General features: G+C 37.9%; 1 protein-coding gene across 14 annotated transcripts in view; it reads left to right on the forward strand.

The window, feature by feature from the left end:
• Positions 1 to 16,171, forward strand: part of UNC80 (unc-80 homolog, NALCN channel complex subunit) — a 215,099-nt gene extending 198,928 nt beyond the window's left edge. For 11 of the 14 annotated variants that reach the window (XM_049106536.1, XM_049106546.1, XM_049106537.1 and 8 more), the window contains 5 exons: positions 2,134 to 2,190; positions 9,363 to 9,444; positions 10,555 to 10,666; positions 11,274 to 11,473; positions 12,262 to 16,171. In XM_049106536.1, the coding sequence (XP_048962493.1) occupies positions 2,134 to 2,190; positions 9,363 to 9,444; positions 10,555 to 10,666; positions 11,274 to 11,473; positions 12,262 to 12,528 (718 nt within the window). In that variant the 3' untranslated portion in view covers positions 12,529 to 16,171. The remainder of the gene's footprint in view (positions 1 to 2,133; positions 2,191 to 9,362; positions 9,445 to 10,554; positions 10,667 to 11,273; positions 11,474 to 12,261) is intronic. The other 3 variants (XM_049106544.1, XM_049106549.1, XM_049106539.1) reach the window with 2 other exon arrangements.
• Positions 16,172 to 16,742: the final 571 nt, after the last annotated feature.

Genomic DNA, 16,742 nt, shown 5'->3' on the forward strand with positions numbered 1-16,742 from the left:
TTCTCATATTTCACATATATCATGTGTATAGGACTAGCTTGATATATGTGACAAAGTTGAGACTTTCAGTATGTCATTAGTATTTAGTTGGAGGTAGTGATACTTAACCAAGCAGAAAAGGACCTATGCCACTATGTGTGACCTTGGGCAGGCATTTAACAAGAGCCAACAGCGTTCTTTTTTGTGAAATAAGGAGGTTAGCTAAAGTGATCTTTATGGTACCTTCTCTATAGTTCTATGATTCCATGACTAAACATTTTAAGACATTTTCTTTATACGTTCTCTGCCCTCTAAGAATACACATTAAAAAGTTCATATATATACATATGTATACATATATATAAATATATACAGAAAATGATCCAACGTAAGAGTCAAAACATTGTCTATTTCAGAGCCAATGATATTTTCACTTCAGGAACTAAATTCTTTCAGAGTTGGCCTTATGTGTTTCTGGCTAATTTCTTGTGTATTTTTAATACCTACAGATTCAATGTGGTATACTTCATATGTGGAAAATAATAAAAATCAGAGCACATTCTAATGTTCAGATAAAATCGGTTTTATACAGAAATAATTACCTTGTGCCTAAGACCTTTAGCAAATAGTTCATGAACTTTACAGATGAAATAAAATTTGTGAATAAAGCCTAACTTTGGAGAATATTAAAAAAACGGGGAAATGACAAAAAAATGATTAATAAGTAAATTGCATACTTGCAAAGAAAGCAGTATCTTATATACTATTTGGTTATTACAAAAATTAATGATATATAATGGTTACTATCATTGCAAGAGATTGTTTCACCTACCTTTTGCTAATTTACCTTTAAAAAGGAGGTCTTTTAAATAAAATGCACGAACAAAACTAGAACTAAACTATAAAATGTCCCAAAAAATATAAAAGCATTTGATATTAGTGTCTACCAATTCATGTGAAAGTTTTATTTAAATTAGAGAATTGTAGGAATTTAACATAGAGGGTTTTTTTTGTGATTTACCTAAACTAACCAGACCATTCCCTTTGTACATATTCATTAAGAAATTAACTTGTTTCAAGGGAGAAAATTTGGTCTCTTATGGATATGTGGGAAATCCAGAAAAATCATATAGTTCAGCCCTTTGGGTTGACTCATATTTTGGAAGGCTAATGAAGGCAGTAATGTCTATGTTAGGGAAAAGGAGCCTCTCTCTGGAGTCAGAGACTATTTCTACAGTGTACAATTAGGTAAACAATTTAGGAGGGCAGGTGCTCCAGCTTTCTAAATAGTTTAATTCCATTCAATTTAATAAGTGTTTATTGAGTACCTTGTGGGTGCTTGCTTAGTTCAATGCTGTCTAGTAAAGGAGAGAAAGAGAAAGTATGACACAGTTTCTGTTTACAAATCCCCAAATTAGCTGCATCCAAATAAATCAATAAACCATTTAATTATTCTCTCACCAACCTGACAGGTTTCTTCTTTTGGCATTTACAATTGAGTCACTAGAGGATGGAGGAAGGAGGTAAATGAGAGTGCCACGTGAATATTCCAGGGTTATCTTCCTCCCATTTGTTGACTTGCATTTTCATTGCAAAATTAGCAAGGGAAGTTGAGTTCTTTCTTTGCTTTTCTTAATGGCCTCAGTTCCAAGAATTTGGTTGTGGCAATTCATGGTAAGTGGTTTTTGTGTAATAATGTCACAACACACAAGAGAGAAGTAGGTAGGGTCCTGGTCAATGAAGAATCATGTACATAATAAGACAAGTGAAAAGTCATAATCACTTAGCCAAATGGTCACCAAAGGAATGATAGTCTCATCTTCTACAGATTCATTTTGCAATGCATTTCAGAGCTCATGTGTCCATTTGGAGCTCATTTTAAGTCCCAATTCTTGACCAATAAATAGATCACTCCTCTGAGAGTCATACCCACCCAAAGTCCCTCCCCTTCCCCCATTGCCTTGAGTCCTATGTCTTGACAAACCCAGCACAAGGTGAAATGGTTACCTGTCTCCTTCTCCTTCTTGTTCTGTTAAATTTATTTATTTATTTTTTGGCTCTTGGAAGCAGAAAATTGCATGCCTTTTTTTCTTTTTCTTTTATTTGTTTGCATTTTCTTTCCCTAAATGCTTCATCTCCCTACCCCTCCTGCAGTGAACCTAATGTCCTCGATGACTCCCAGGGCCTGGCCGCCGAGGGCAGCCTCTCTAGGTACAGTGTCAACGCTACCTGTCTATTGGTGTCTGTGCTGGGAAACTAGCTGTTCCCTGTCTCTCTGTCTCTCTGTCTCTCTGTCTCCTCTCGCCCCCCCGTCTTGATATCTATTTCCATTTCTTGCCCTTTGTTGCTCATGAACACACGAGCCTGGAAGTCAAAGGTGTAGCCTCCTTCGTTTTCAGCTTCAGAGCTCAATCACAAATAAGCTAAAAAGCTTACTTAAGAAAAAAAAAAATCTGTGGAGGTTTTTTAAGGGCTTGTCCCACGGACATCTAAAAAGTTTGATATGCTAAATGTTAACTTTCTCCCAACAAATCATTCCCTCCCACACCTATATCCCCTAAGAATTGTTTTTCAGAAGCCTTTTAATACGACTCCCCATCATCAAGAAGCCCCTTATTAAATCCAGACAGGTCTTTTAGCTCATGGCATGAATGGTAAGAAAACAAACAATGCTGCTATAATAAGAGTAGCAATGTCAATACAATTTATATAATTCCCTCTCTTTGATGCATGCTATGTGGCAGGCTATTATAGTAGCTTGTTCAAAGGACACTGATAAAAAGAATGTCTGTCCCAGCACAAAGATGACTCCAAACCTTGCCATGAAATATCAGACACAAACATTTCCTGGTAAGTAAGAGACGTCTCATGATGCAGACAATACAATGTCTTGGCTATTGGTTTAAAGCATCAGAAAGGGGGACTGCACCTTTAACACTCAGATAAACCCTGTCAAACATTCCTACTCTTGTGCCGTTGATCCACACCTCTCAACTAATCCTCATTAGGGGTAATGCTTCTTGTTCATTCTAACAGTACCTTAGTTCCATCTCAAGAGAAAAACATTCCCTTCCAGGTTCGCATTATGTAGTGAGTACAATACAACGTGTTTATTGCTTTATCACAAAGATGAGGAAATGTTGAGAGGCTGTTCCTGTGCCAGGATATTCTTTTCTGTTTTTCTCTTTGTTTTCTTTGCATCTTGTTCAGATTTCACATTTTCTTTGGCAACTGAAAATGGGAAATTTAGTCCATTATCAGGTGTATCATTTTTTTTACTAGACCCATAATTCATGACATTCATTTGTGTTTGCGAGCCCTTGCCTTGACAGATCAGGCTATTGGTGGTAAATGTGGAAGTGCTGCAGAGTGCAGGCCTAACTCCATTATCTAGAGCTGCAGGGACGAGGAGGAACAAGATGGTCCTCAAGTCGGTTTCCCCTCATTGTTCACGGTGTTTGAAGAGATCTGAACCAAGTCTAGCACCATAACCACTACTTTCAAAGAACAATCTGTTTTGCTTAAAGTTGCATGTGAGATAGGTGAACCTTGCTTGGAAGAGAATTTCAGTGGCCCTCTGAGAGTGGAAAGGATGAAATCGGCCTTCTAATCAGCCAACTTAGGCCCACGGCTTTTCTAATTAGGCCAGATTTTCCTCTTGCTGAGTAAGTACTAGGTCAGGTTTGGTGACAGAAAGCAAGAATTCGAGTTGATTTTAATAAATGTTCTAAAGGATTTGGCCATCTCTAGTAGGTTCAGGGTTCAAATTGCTGAGCTGGGATTTATCAGAACCAATCTGCCCTGGGTCCAGCACTAGTGAGAATAAACCCAAAGTTCTTGCTACGTGAGACTATTTCAGAGCCAAAGCTATATAGTTTTTATCTACAACTGAATTAGTCAGTCATGTCAGGACTTTGGAGACTGTTTTAGACCAACTGTGTGGATCTGTTGTTCCTATAACTGGCGTGTTTTTGTTCTGGGTGTTAGCCACCCAGACCCCATGGTGGTCATTAAGAAAACAGAAGATGAGGCATTAATGCTGGATTCTAAGTAATTCTGTTGATGCAGGGATATTTCACCAGGCAGTAGCACATCCACCTTTGCCACACACTGCAAGATGTATTTCTTGAACTCCATCATGTCACCAAGTTCTCTTTGGAGGAGAGGAACTTTTGGTATTTACTGAGGTCAGTTCATAAAATAGGATATGCACTTATATTTGGTTTCCAAGTAATCTTATTTTGGGCATGAAACATATGTTTATGTTGCTGACTCTTAAGACCCTAAGGAAGCAGTAGGCTCTAACCATGGCAATTATATTTAGCACATACCCGAGCACTCAGGAGCTAAAATACATCCAAAGTAGTCCTAAGGAGAATCTGGCTCCGAACCTTCAAGAATACCAGGAAGCAGGGCACCTGGGTGGCATAGTAGGTTAAGCATCTGACTCTTGATCTCAGCTCAGGTCTTCATCTCAGGGTCGTGGGTTCAAGCCCCATGTTGGGCTCCATGCTGGGCACTGAGCCTACTTACAAAAATAATAATAATAATAATACCAGGAAGCATGCCCAAGGGAAAGTAATAAACCCCATTTCTCCCCTAACCCCCATATTTTGGTAAACTTTCTGGAGATTTGCTTTTGAAAGAGCATTTATTTTAGGTCAGTGGGACAAGTTGGCCTGAGGGATAAATGAGGAAGAAACCAGAATAACTAGGGTGACCCAATGAATTGGTAACAGCCAATAAAAATTACACAGACCTTTTGAAAACTTCTTCCAGGATTTTTTTTTAACCTGTGTTATCTGATTTCTTTTAAATATTCATCACAAGAAGTATCAGCCTGTTAGAAGCACTATGCTATGGAGCAAAGATTCTTTTAGAAATTAATAAAATAGTATCCCATTCTCTTCCATTGAGAGTATTACTCGTAGAGGCCTAGAAATCCCCAAATACACACACTGTCCATCATGTTTTCTCACCAGAAGAATTAGACATACAGAAGTTATTCAAGCACTTAAGCCTGGATGTTTATCCTTGAAAATTAGATTTTGTTTGGACACGTTAGAATACTCTGAAAGGCATGAATTGACAATCAGTTCTGATTTTTAAGAAAGAGATTAGAATGCTATTTGATTCTGTAAGGGTAATTTTAATCCCAGTGAAAAATAAGAATGTGGCTCAAGTTTAAACAAGACTATGTAGCCTGGATGAGACAAAATTAAAATAACCTATTTAGTAGAACCCATATCATGATCATCCACATTTTCAAAGTATGAAAACTTGGCAAGTACTCTCCAAGTACTTAGAAAAATGTTTTAATCCTTTGAGTGAACAGCTAAGAAAATGTGTTGTGATACACAGATATGTCCTGTACCAATGCTGCTTCAGTTCTTACTGGCTATCTGAGATCCAGATGATTCCCTTTTTACTCGGAGTCCAGCCACTAATCTCTAAATCCTGTGGCATTTAGCATACATTTTCTGGATAATGTTGAAGGAGGTCAGGACAGACTCCCCTAGAATGTGCCATTTTAGCATGTGGATTATTTTGAGCTGAAGGCACTAGAGACCCTGTGGTGTTGAGAGAAATTTTGTCCTTCTCTTAACCACGCAGCCAGCTCTTAATTGGAGGTCTTTCCCAGAATAAGGGTTTATTAACAGAGACAAATTTTATCTGAGTGACCCATCTGTATAGTAAGGCAAACATCTAATTACCAAACATCTGCTCTTCTTATCACCCTGTGAAGTGCATTCCTTTCCTCTGAAATCCCTACCCCAAACCCGTTCTCCTTAGTTTAGAATGACATATACACTTCATTTTGCCCATCTTTGGAATTTCCGTGTCTGTGTGGATTCTCCATACTTAAACTTATTAAATTTGATTTTCTGCTGTTAATCTGACTCATGTTAATTGATTCTTAATCCAGCCAGGACTTCTAAGGGAACAGGACTTGTTGCTCCTCGACATTGTGGAGGCTAACCAGATTTTAAACAATGATCTTTTATTGGGAAAGGGAAAAGTAGAATTTTGTCTTCTTTTTCCCTACTATCTACAAATGTTTTATGGCTCCTTTAGTGCTGGCTTTCTTCATTCCAATCACAAGACAATCACTCAGGGTAAATGGCTTTGCTTTGCGTCTTGGATTCCACCTCTAGATTTCTCTAATAACCATGTTAAAATTGAGAACGAAAAGCACAGGTGAAGACAAGGAAAATACTAATTCACTTTCCATGTGTTAGTCTTACCTAGTATTTCCACTTAAATTTTTTATTTATGAAATATATCAATGTCCCAATCTATGCATTTTTGTAATTTTAGATGAATAATATGAATTATTATATTTTTACGTATTATATTTTATTACATGACTGAATGTCCCCTTTATTCACCTATAATGTGTTTTATGAAGTACCATTAGGTATACATCCCATGTAGGAGAGGCATACATATTTCTACACTACAATACAGGCCCTCAGGCCAAAAGAAGGAAAGAGAGGTAATTTGTGCCAGAATTGTTCTCCTAACATCGTCTGAACTTCACTAGATTATAATTTACTTCCTTGCATTTTGAGTGAGGAGGTTTTGTTTTTCATGGACATTTTGAGTCAAAATTCTGCTAAGCCCCAAGTGCATGTACTTCCCTAAAATGTAGATCATGATATGGTTTGCCATAGTGATGTTTTTCAGTGACTCAAAAATACAAAGGACAATTTTAGCTTCAATTTAGAATATTTTAGTTCCTTTTATCTGTATTGTTTGAAACTATCATTTTGTGAAACTTTGGAAAATCAACCATTTCTCACTCTCAAGATTGACATTTTCAAGAAACCAATCTTCTTTAGAGAGGTGCTTGGGGGAAACACCTTGGTCTTCTCCTGGTTGGTTTTAGTATTATACATTCCTATGGTCATAAATCGTAAATCCTACAGATGACTAAAATAGTACATGACTTGGAGAGAAATTGAAACTAAATTGAAACTACTTTTTATATGCAATTTGATATAGACCTGAGAGAAAGTAATATGTTCTGCATAAATTACTTCCATTATGAACTTCTCTGGCTGTTTATAATGTGTCCCAACTGCACACAGTTAAGCCAGACTCTGATGTCCCCAGTACAACCATGACAGCATCACATTTTTTAGGAAGAATATAATGTATTAGCTGGGATATACTATTTCCAGGGACATGTTCTATAATTTCATCTTTGATGTGTGCATTCCACTGATGAAATGCTGTATCATTTACATAAAACAGCTAATTACTAAAGCTATAAACTTGATTCATTTCTTAGATCTAAGCCTCTCTATCCATAGAGAAAATTTTGATGCTTATGATCCTCTCTTGGAATAATCATCATGAAATTACCATTATGCTTTGACATTTAACACTCCCTGAGTAACGTGTATTTCTTTTCTTGCACCATTTTTTTCTCACAATCTCGGGTTACTGAATAAAAATGAGACAAGTGGACTGCCTCAATTTCATTTTCTCTGCCCAATTATTTTCAAAATATTTTATAACCTACTTCCTTTTAGCATTCTAGAAGCAATAAACTCATTACAAATATCAAATGTAAAACAAAGAAGCATGCAAGATACATCCCTTTTCATGTTCAAACCATTTTACATCAACTAACTTCTTTTCTCTACCTTAATGGGAGGTAGGTGGTAAGTATTAACCTCCCTTTACGGCCAAGGGAACTGAGGTAACATTTAGATGTCAATGAAGAAACCATTCCAAAGAAAGCTTTGCTTGGTATCTGGGAGAAACTTGTTTCTACTTCTGTGCATATGGTGATTGAATACTCATTCCAATTTAAGGCACATGCTAAAATGTATAATTAATAAGGAGATGTCACTTCAAACATGCCAGCAACATAGTCTGGATTGCTTATCAGAATTTATTGCGTTGTTACTTCAAATAATTTTCCATCTTCATAGAAAGGTCACATATATATAAAAATAATGCATATTGATCTTTTGAACTTGACATTAAAGAGAACAAGAACATTTAAAAAGCATCTGTTTGGGGACTCTTTATGGAATTTTGTACTGTGTATCCCAAGTGGTGTAATTATGATATAATTACATCCTTATTTCATAAAACCTTTGATAAACTCCATTTGGGAATCATTGATTTTTCTTCCAGTGGAAATATGAGTAAGATTTTTTAAAAATGACAGATACGGCCATCAACCACATGATGGTTAACTAGTCATTAACATAACAGGGGAAACATCTGATTGTCTATCTTACCACCAGTTTCTCTCCCTATAACTGCAGCTAGATTTTTTAGCTAGCTCATTAAAAAAAAAAAAAAAATGGAGATAAATGAATATAGTCTTTCTTTTTCCTGGACAGTTGCTGACTCTGGATTCCTCTGTGGAATATTTTACTCCAAAAACTATTTGTAGATGACTCTCCTTTTGCAAAGGCAAAGCAGAAATTACCTGTTAACCAAATAAGCACATTGGCATCATCCATAGGATTACAATGTTCTCTGGGGCACGATACATTTCCTTTTTTTTTTCACCCCCATTCCCATTATAAATACCTATTATACATGCATGCAGAATGAAAATGGATCATGGGCCCATGACACTATTTTCAGCCTCACCCAACACTGAAGTAGCAACCACTGTCAGGAATCATTTTTGCGTATAAAAGACACACATACACAGTAATTTGGGGGGAGCAGGTGGTGGTTTTTATCAGTCGTGCAATATGAGTGCAGCTATTCAATTAAGTTTCTGAATTCTGCTGATAGCCTAATTATGTTGCTGGTCTTTTAAATCTAAAATCTTTTCTTAAAGAACATTTAATTGTCTACCTGTGTGACTATTCATTTACTCAGTAGTCACAGAGACTTCAGGCTGCAAACATGTGTTGAATGTGCCCCTTCACCCAAATGGATTCTGTGTCTGATGTGTTTGGTATCTGTCCATCTTATTTTCATTTAAATCAAAATTTTAACAAAGGTGTTCCCATCCATGTGATAGAGTTGTTTGTGTTTGTTTGTCACCACCTTTTCCCTTCCCCTTGGAAAAAAAAAAAAAAATTGAGATTAGAATACGACACCTTTAACCTTTTGGTGGCTTCCAAACCAGGGGTGTGATCGAACCAATGTTTTGCTGAATAATAGATACGGCATCAGTGACTAAAAACAAAATCTCAATTTTGGCAGCTTGGGGCTACACAGCCTCATCCTCCCTCCCAAACCCTTGAAATCTCCCATCCCAGAGATCCTTTTCCCATACTTCCTTCAAAGATAATGGTATCTTTGAAGTGACTGTTTCATAGAAGTGATTTTGGCTAACACCCACCAGAGGACAGTCACCTGTACTCTCTCTGGGGCGCACTAACACTATTGATGCTTGACAGGGTGGCAAGTGTACAGAGTGAACCTGGCCAACAGAATCTCCTCATTCAGCAACCACTGGGGAGGAAGAGGGGCCTGAGGCAGGTAAGCAGACCTAGAAAGGGTGGGAGAGTCATCTTATGAAACAGAAGCTCTATCTAACTTGTAATTCCTATGTATATGAAAATCATATTTTTGCCTTCTCCCCACCTGAAATAATCAGTACAGATCAACTTTACAAACGCAAGTACTTGGGAAAGCAGGGAATTTTTAGCTTCTAGTTTAGCTTCTTAGTAAAGCTGATTACTTAATAACATAAGCAGGCTATACTTCCATTTGTTCCCTATCTAGAAACCTTCTTTCCCAACCAAAGTTACTGAGCCAGAAAGATTTGTTATAAAGTTGATGTAAGACCTGTTTCTGTACAGAGGCATAGACACAGTTGTCCTTTCTTCATTGCAAGATCAATGATTCAAGTTAAACTTGAAATCAAAGTAAAGATCATCTTTACACATTTCCTCAGGTGGGGTCCCTTTACTCTCTACATACAAATTTAAATGAGGCTTTGTACAGTTGCTTTGATTGGAGTTTCCCAATATTGATTTGGATTGCAGATGCTTTCTCAGGATCTGAAATTTTTTCATCAACCTCCCCTTAAGAGTTAGCGTGTGTTTAACTACAAGTTTTATTTTATTTTATTTTTAAAGATTTTATTTATTTACTCATGAGAGACACGGGGGGTGGGGTGCAGAGGGAGAAGCAGGCTCCATGCAGGGAGCCCGAGGTAGGACTTGATTCCGGGTCCCCAGGATCACACCCTGGGCCAAAGGTGGCTCTAAACCACTGGGCCACCAGGGCTGCCCCTTAACTACAACTTTTAGATGAGCTAAGGCTGATTGATAAGCAATACTTACTTGTTTTGAATCTTGAAATTGTCACATTGACTATTTTAAATTATGTCAATTAATGTCCTTGGACTACATAAAGAACTAATGATCGGGAGGTGGAAATGGTTAAAGGGGGGGGATGCCAGGTTCAAATACTCAATCATTCCATATGCCAAAAGCCACCATTTATTTTACCAGCTACAAATACAAGCATCCACAGAAACCCATACAGGAAAGAATACACCATAGTCAGAATCCTCTGAGCGCAGAGTTTCCTCCCAGGCAGTTAGAGCCCTCTTGCTAGCTTTATTTTGCCTATTCTCTTTAGCTAAGACGTCCTCTACTGTCACGTCAGAAGACGCAGACTGAACCCAAAAACCGCCATGGGGCCCGGCTGTCAACCACGCGCAGGAGTATTCAACCTAAGACGAAGCCGGCTGGTGAGGCCTCCCATGTCCCTTCTGACTATCCCATTGACATGATGCCAGGCGACGCAGTTGGGAGGGTCTGCAGCCCCTGAGCTCATGCTCAGGATAAGGGAAGAATTTCCCAGAATGTTTGAGTGCCTTTTCTTCTTTTCACCTTTCCAACCTATCCCTATCTCATGTGCCTAGGGAAATGGAACAATCCAAGGTAAACCACAAATGCTAGGAGATTTGATTCTAGAAGGTTGTGTTTTCTTTACCCAGCCCAGGAACTGAGTTTTTTATGTGTCTTACTGAAGACAAAGAAATGATGAACGATAGGGACTTCTCAGTCTTGTTGGTAGCTGTTATGAGTGATGACTACGTTCACCTAATGCTCCATGGAGGTCTGGTTTTAAGCCATTTATGTAATAATGATTTCTTTTCTGCCCAAGGCCTACTCTTTATAAGAAAGGAGGTGAAATCAAACAAAACATGTACATAATAGTCAAATATACTCTTATTTATTTAATAAGCCAGCAGTGTCTTTACGAAGAAAAGCCAGGAAACCATGGTTAAAGCAAATGAGTAAGCACTGTCGATATATTTTTTCCCTATTTACTGCTTTACTTCTGACCTACAGCAGATCAGAAACGTTCTGTGACCTTCATTGAGGCTCAGCCGGAACCAGCAGCCGCCCCACCAGAAGCACTTCTGGCCACAGGCCAGTTACAAGGCTGCAGCCCAGCCCCATCTAAGAAGCCAGAAGGAATGGGCAAACCAGTCCTCACGTCTTCCCCTGCCATTGTAGTTGCTGATCTTCACAGCCTGTCTCCCAGGCAGGTGAGGGCTCTAAAGAAACAGGCAAGGCTTGCCCCCTGCATCCTTACCTATAGGACAACATGGATACCATATTGTTAAGTCTGAATCTGTAACATTTTGTTACCCAGACAGGCAATGGTCCTGCTGTCATGAACAAGAACGTCCATATAACGTATGTGGTCAGGAATACATCTACTTAAGAAGGAATAAGAGAAACCTTGGTATTCTTTGTTATGAAAAACCTAAGAGAAAAATATTTCACAACGGAAATAACCATTGAAAACCACTATATGACACCTGGTTGAAAGATAGTTCAATTTAAGAGGAAAATAAAGTGTCTAATTTAGAAGCCTTTGAATAGTCACCTGTATCGCATCAGATGAGAGGAACTCTCTATTCCAATCTTTTTCCTCATTATTTTGATTTTTTTTTCTTCCTTCAGTATTTATAAATGGATTCCCATAGGTCCCGAGTCCTTCCCAGTGGTATTTAAAGAATTTTAAGGGGCAATGTTATTGCATATGTTTGTATAGTGTTTAATGGTTAACAAGCATGGTAACACCATCATCTCCTCTTATCCTCACAGTCTTACCTTGTAGTGTAGGGCATAGAGCGCACTCCTGCTGCAGGTTAGCAAACAGGCTTACAAGGGTGGAAAGGTCCCTGTGAGAGCTCCCACGTAGCAAAAGAGAGAGCTGGGACTGGCCATGAGATTCCTTGTTCAGCTTCAGGTAGACAACAACACTTTTAATCCTCTTCCCTCACACCTGTCCTGCCTCTCCATGATGTTATGGTCCTTTTGATGACAGAGGGAGCCTCTCCCCACTGAAGAAGGAGAAAAGAAAGAGGACACGGAAGTCCAAGGTGCTCCAGCACACAGCCCCCTCTCTACGCAGCTCTCAGCCCCTGATGAATTCACAGGCCTTGAGACATCCATCCTCCTACAGCATGGAGACACCGTCCTTCACATCAGTGAGGAGCATGGCATGGAGAACCCCCTGCTGTCCAGCCAGTTCGCCCTTACACCCACCGAGCTGGGGGAGACTGACGGAGACCTAGACGAGTCTCATGTTTAATCCTGTGTCTTGTAAGAGTGGCAGGTGTAGACAAGATGTGGGAGGGATCGCTTCAATAAAGGTGAATACTTTTGCTTGGGAAAGATGAAAACACAGCACTTTACATCCAACGGGTGACACAAATCTCAGTAGATTTTGCTGCTAATGCGCACGTTGTTTCATAAACATCTTTAAAAAGTTGATGGCTAAGATAATTTGGTTGTGTGAAGACCATAAAAACCAGGGAAGAAATAAGAGGAAAGAGCCATTTCACTGCACATTGTTTATGATTCAAGAAGCCTTGAGCAGTTAAAAATATATACTATTATGGAGCTGCTTACCTAGGAATATTAACAAATATGTTCTAAAAAGAGAATGCAATTTTTGAGATTACTCACATTATACATCTCATGCAAATGTTTATTTTTATAGTTTCAAAAATATTAAATCAGGTGGCTGTATGAGTAGCAATTTACATAAAAAATCAATAAGGAAAATAATAGTTTGAGGAGACTAATAAATAAGCCTGCAGCCATTTTTGCTTTGATCGACAATACAGCCATTTGCAAGAAGAAAAAAAAAATACTATTTTTAAAGCTGTGGATTTTTCAATATTTATTTTTCAACCGTCATTTATCTTGCATGTTGTAAATCAAAATGCTAATGCCCTAAGATCATTCAATTTCACAACCACGTTAGAGAGAAAATATTCTAAACCTACTCAGACGTAATTTTGAATTAAGAACCTAAACAGCCTATACTATGATAAAAACTCAATGTAAATAGAATAGCTAGAAAGAGATGGTATTCCTACTTCTAGCCATGACCACATCAATGCCAAGATTAGGAGATATTGGAAGATGTGATTACAGTATCCTGTGCCTGCCCTTGAGGGCCTATTTTCAGATATTAAGGTTATTATTAGAATTGGTTCAATAAAATAACTTTATCTCAATGTTAACAATTTTCTTAGGATCCTTTAGACATCTCCGTTGATAAGGAAAAATTATAAAGTGAGCAATCTCTTTATAGACACAGCTTGTGTATTTTTACTTTAACTTGAAGTTTAATTACTTCAAGAGAAGCATAAAACTTAGGAGGCTTGTGAGGCCATATCTAGTGTGTTACTGATCCTGTAGTAGGGCTTGGCATCATATAGTTCAGAACTGAATTTCAAAATTTTAACAGTTTGCATTAGGAAACTGTTGCATAACTACTAAGCATATAAAAATTCATATGTACCTACATTGGTGTGGGGTGTGTGTGTGTGTGCGTGTGTGCATTTTTCTAGTCCTCCAATTAAAGTTACAGATTTTGATTATATTGCAATGAATTGAAAACACGTTCTGTATGCTTCAACTTCAAATATGTTGGCTATGAAAAGTATGTTTATAGAGAGGAGATCTGCTGAACTCACCCAAATCACAAAGAAAAATTATTTTTTTGGTTAGAATTGCTTATTAAATAGGGATTGCTTCTGTTATGATTTATACTTTCAAACAGAATTTGGGGTTTTGATCCCATTTACTAAGAGAATGAAAGATATCTGTGAGTTACAGATAATGAACAAAATGAAAAATTTCAAATCTCACAATTGAGAAAATAGAGGGGGTATATGGCCTCTTTTAATGTTTTCCAAAATTTTCCGAACATTTACTTAATGCTGAATTAATTCTCAAGTGCAGAAATATACATATAAAGTGGTTTTATGATTCTTTCTAAGCTGATGTATTTTGCCTGTTAAAAATTATGCTGCTCAATTAGTGTTAGAGGCCTTATGTTTGGTAATGACAAGTGTCTGGGCTACATGAGTCTCTATATATGCGTGCACTTTGTTCCAGTTTTTTGATTCTTGATCCAAATCCTCTACGTATAATTGTATCAAGTATTCAAAAAGTAAAGGGGTCAAAGAAGATTGTTGAATATCCGAGAATTCTAAATACCTTTACGTGTATTTAAAAAGTACTAGGCTGTTTTGAACATGATTACGCTGGCGTTGTCTGCCTTTCAGCCTGACTCCTTCACTCTAGTGTCATGGAAGTCTGTCGGAAACTTTTTTAATAAGCCAAGTATTGTTGTACCTTGCAAAAAAGCCTCCACTCTGAGAAACAGGGCCTTAGAGAGTGGGGATGTTTTCATACTGGGACTCCTGAGGTTTTGCAGATGTGTGCAGCTGTTCCATTTAAGGTGCCCTTAAATGTGTAGAATGTAATGTGTTGAATGTTTATGTGTATTGATAAAGTATTTATATGTATGTGCATAAAATTGTCACAAGATGTATTCTCAGGAGTACTGTTACCTGGAGTTTGAAAGAATAACTATTTAAAAAACACATTTGGGGAAGATCAGGAAAAAAGTTCAATATAATTAACAATTTTTTTATAATCAAAATATTATTGAGTAGATGACTAAAAATTACTATATATGATAAATACCGATTAGATTATTTCTTAAGCTATGATGCTTAATGATATTTATCTTGTTTAAAGGAAAAGCAAAACAGGCACCTACTTCCCGTGTATAAAAAATTGGACACAACCAAGAGGGTTGCTTCTTCTGAAATTAACTTTTGAGAGACCTTGGAATAAACATGTATCATCCATGATAGTGGGTATAGATTTATACCACTTGGATTCAATTAAAGCAGTTCAAATCCTGGATACAGCATTTTCTATAGCAAAAATTTTACTTTCATTTTTCAGTATTTGCTGCTTTCTATCAGTCTATTAGATATTTGATTTTTCTAAAAAGGAAACTGAGCTATTGAGGGCACTGGGACAAGTCACTAAGAACCACAGTGTCAAAAGGCATAATTGGGCATGACAGTGGTGAAAAAAAAGAAATATTTGGTGCTTGGGTGTTAGTTAGGGCCTGTTGCACAGGCTGGGAATAACTGGCTTGCTATTTCATGCCTGCAAGAGAACATAAGGCAGGGTGACATCTCCTCCCTTCTTTGATATCTGTCCCTTTAGTCCATAAAGAACATTCTTCACTCTGCTGCCTAGCTCTAAGACTATCTAAGATGAGACTAAGGTGTTTATAGGGACCAACCGGGAAGAAAAGGTCGTAAGTGGAATTACAGTCCAAAATGCAAACTAAATACCCTTCCTCAAGTTATACGGGATACGTTATTAAGTCTCTGGAATTTGCTGCTATCACACCGAGTCATGCTGTTGCCCTGTGACCTCACACTTCCAATTCCATGGCCTTGTCTTGGCAGTGAGTAGAAAGTCCCACTTCCTCATTTACTTTAGTGGGTCTTAACTGCAGCATTTCAGAAACACAGTTTGGTTTGACACTCAGGACAATAAAAACCAAGGGCAGAATGTATTTGGAAAAGCTTAAGACAAATTTACTTATATTATTTCAGGATCATTTAGCATTACAGATCAATGTACCTCCATAATATTTTTCAATAGTCACTGTGACTGCAGGATGAAAATCCTTTATTAGCCATTTTATAGGTAAAAACAAAAGATTGATTACACAGCCAACTTCCCTCAGATGACTTTGAAGTCTGTTATGAATACTGAATGACCAAAGAGCATGGGAAAAAATGCATATGAATAAATACTGAAACGTTTATGAAAGATATTTATGAAAGATATTAAGACCTCTGTGTTTGAATATGCACATATAATAAAATAAAGCTAAAAACATTTAAGATGCCTGATTCAGTTTCATTTCTCATTTCTCAACATAGGGAATAGGTCAACTCATTGGAGGAAAGTGTTCCTTTTGCATCCCTGGGGTGTGCCCGGGCGTCTCTTCTCAAGCCCCGTGGTCTGGCTGGAGGTCACCCTTCAGTTAGACACCTCCAGGTCTTCTCTCCAACCCATCTGAGCTCCATTTTACTCAAGCTTTCCACCCATATATTTCAAAGTAAAGCAGAATGGGCTTCTGGGTATCCCAGTTTGATTTCTCTGCCTGGATCTGTGACCTGCTGGAATAACTGGCAGATTTCCCAGGAGGAATGGGAAGGAACTGGTTGCCCTCTGAATGCGGCCAGAACCACATGGCGTCCACGTCCCCACCAGCTGTCTTGTAATAGTACAAATGTGTACAAATAGTACAAAGTGCCCATTCTCTGCCATCTAAGCTATGCTCTTGCTAAATCCCCTTTTTTCCCTCACACGGTTTTATTTCAGCTCGTCCTGACTCAATGACCCTAGACACACTTAACAGAGGCACAGATCCTCTCTCTTCCAGATTGTGTTTGGACAGCAAATGTATTA

This window comes from Canis lupus, chromosome 37 (assembly GCF_003254725.2).
Source record: "Canis lupus dingo isolate Sandy chromosome 37, ASM325472v2, whole genome shotgun sequence".
NCBI classification, from domain to species: Eukaryota; Metazoa; Chordata; class Mammalia; order Carnivora; family Canidae; genus Canis; species Canis lupus.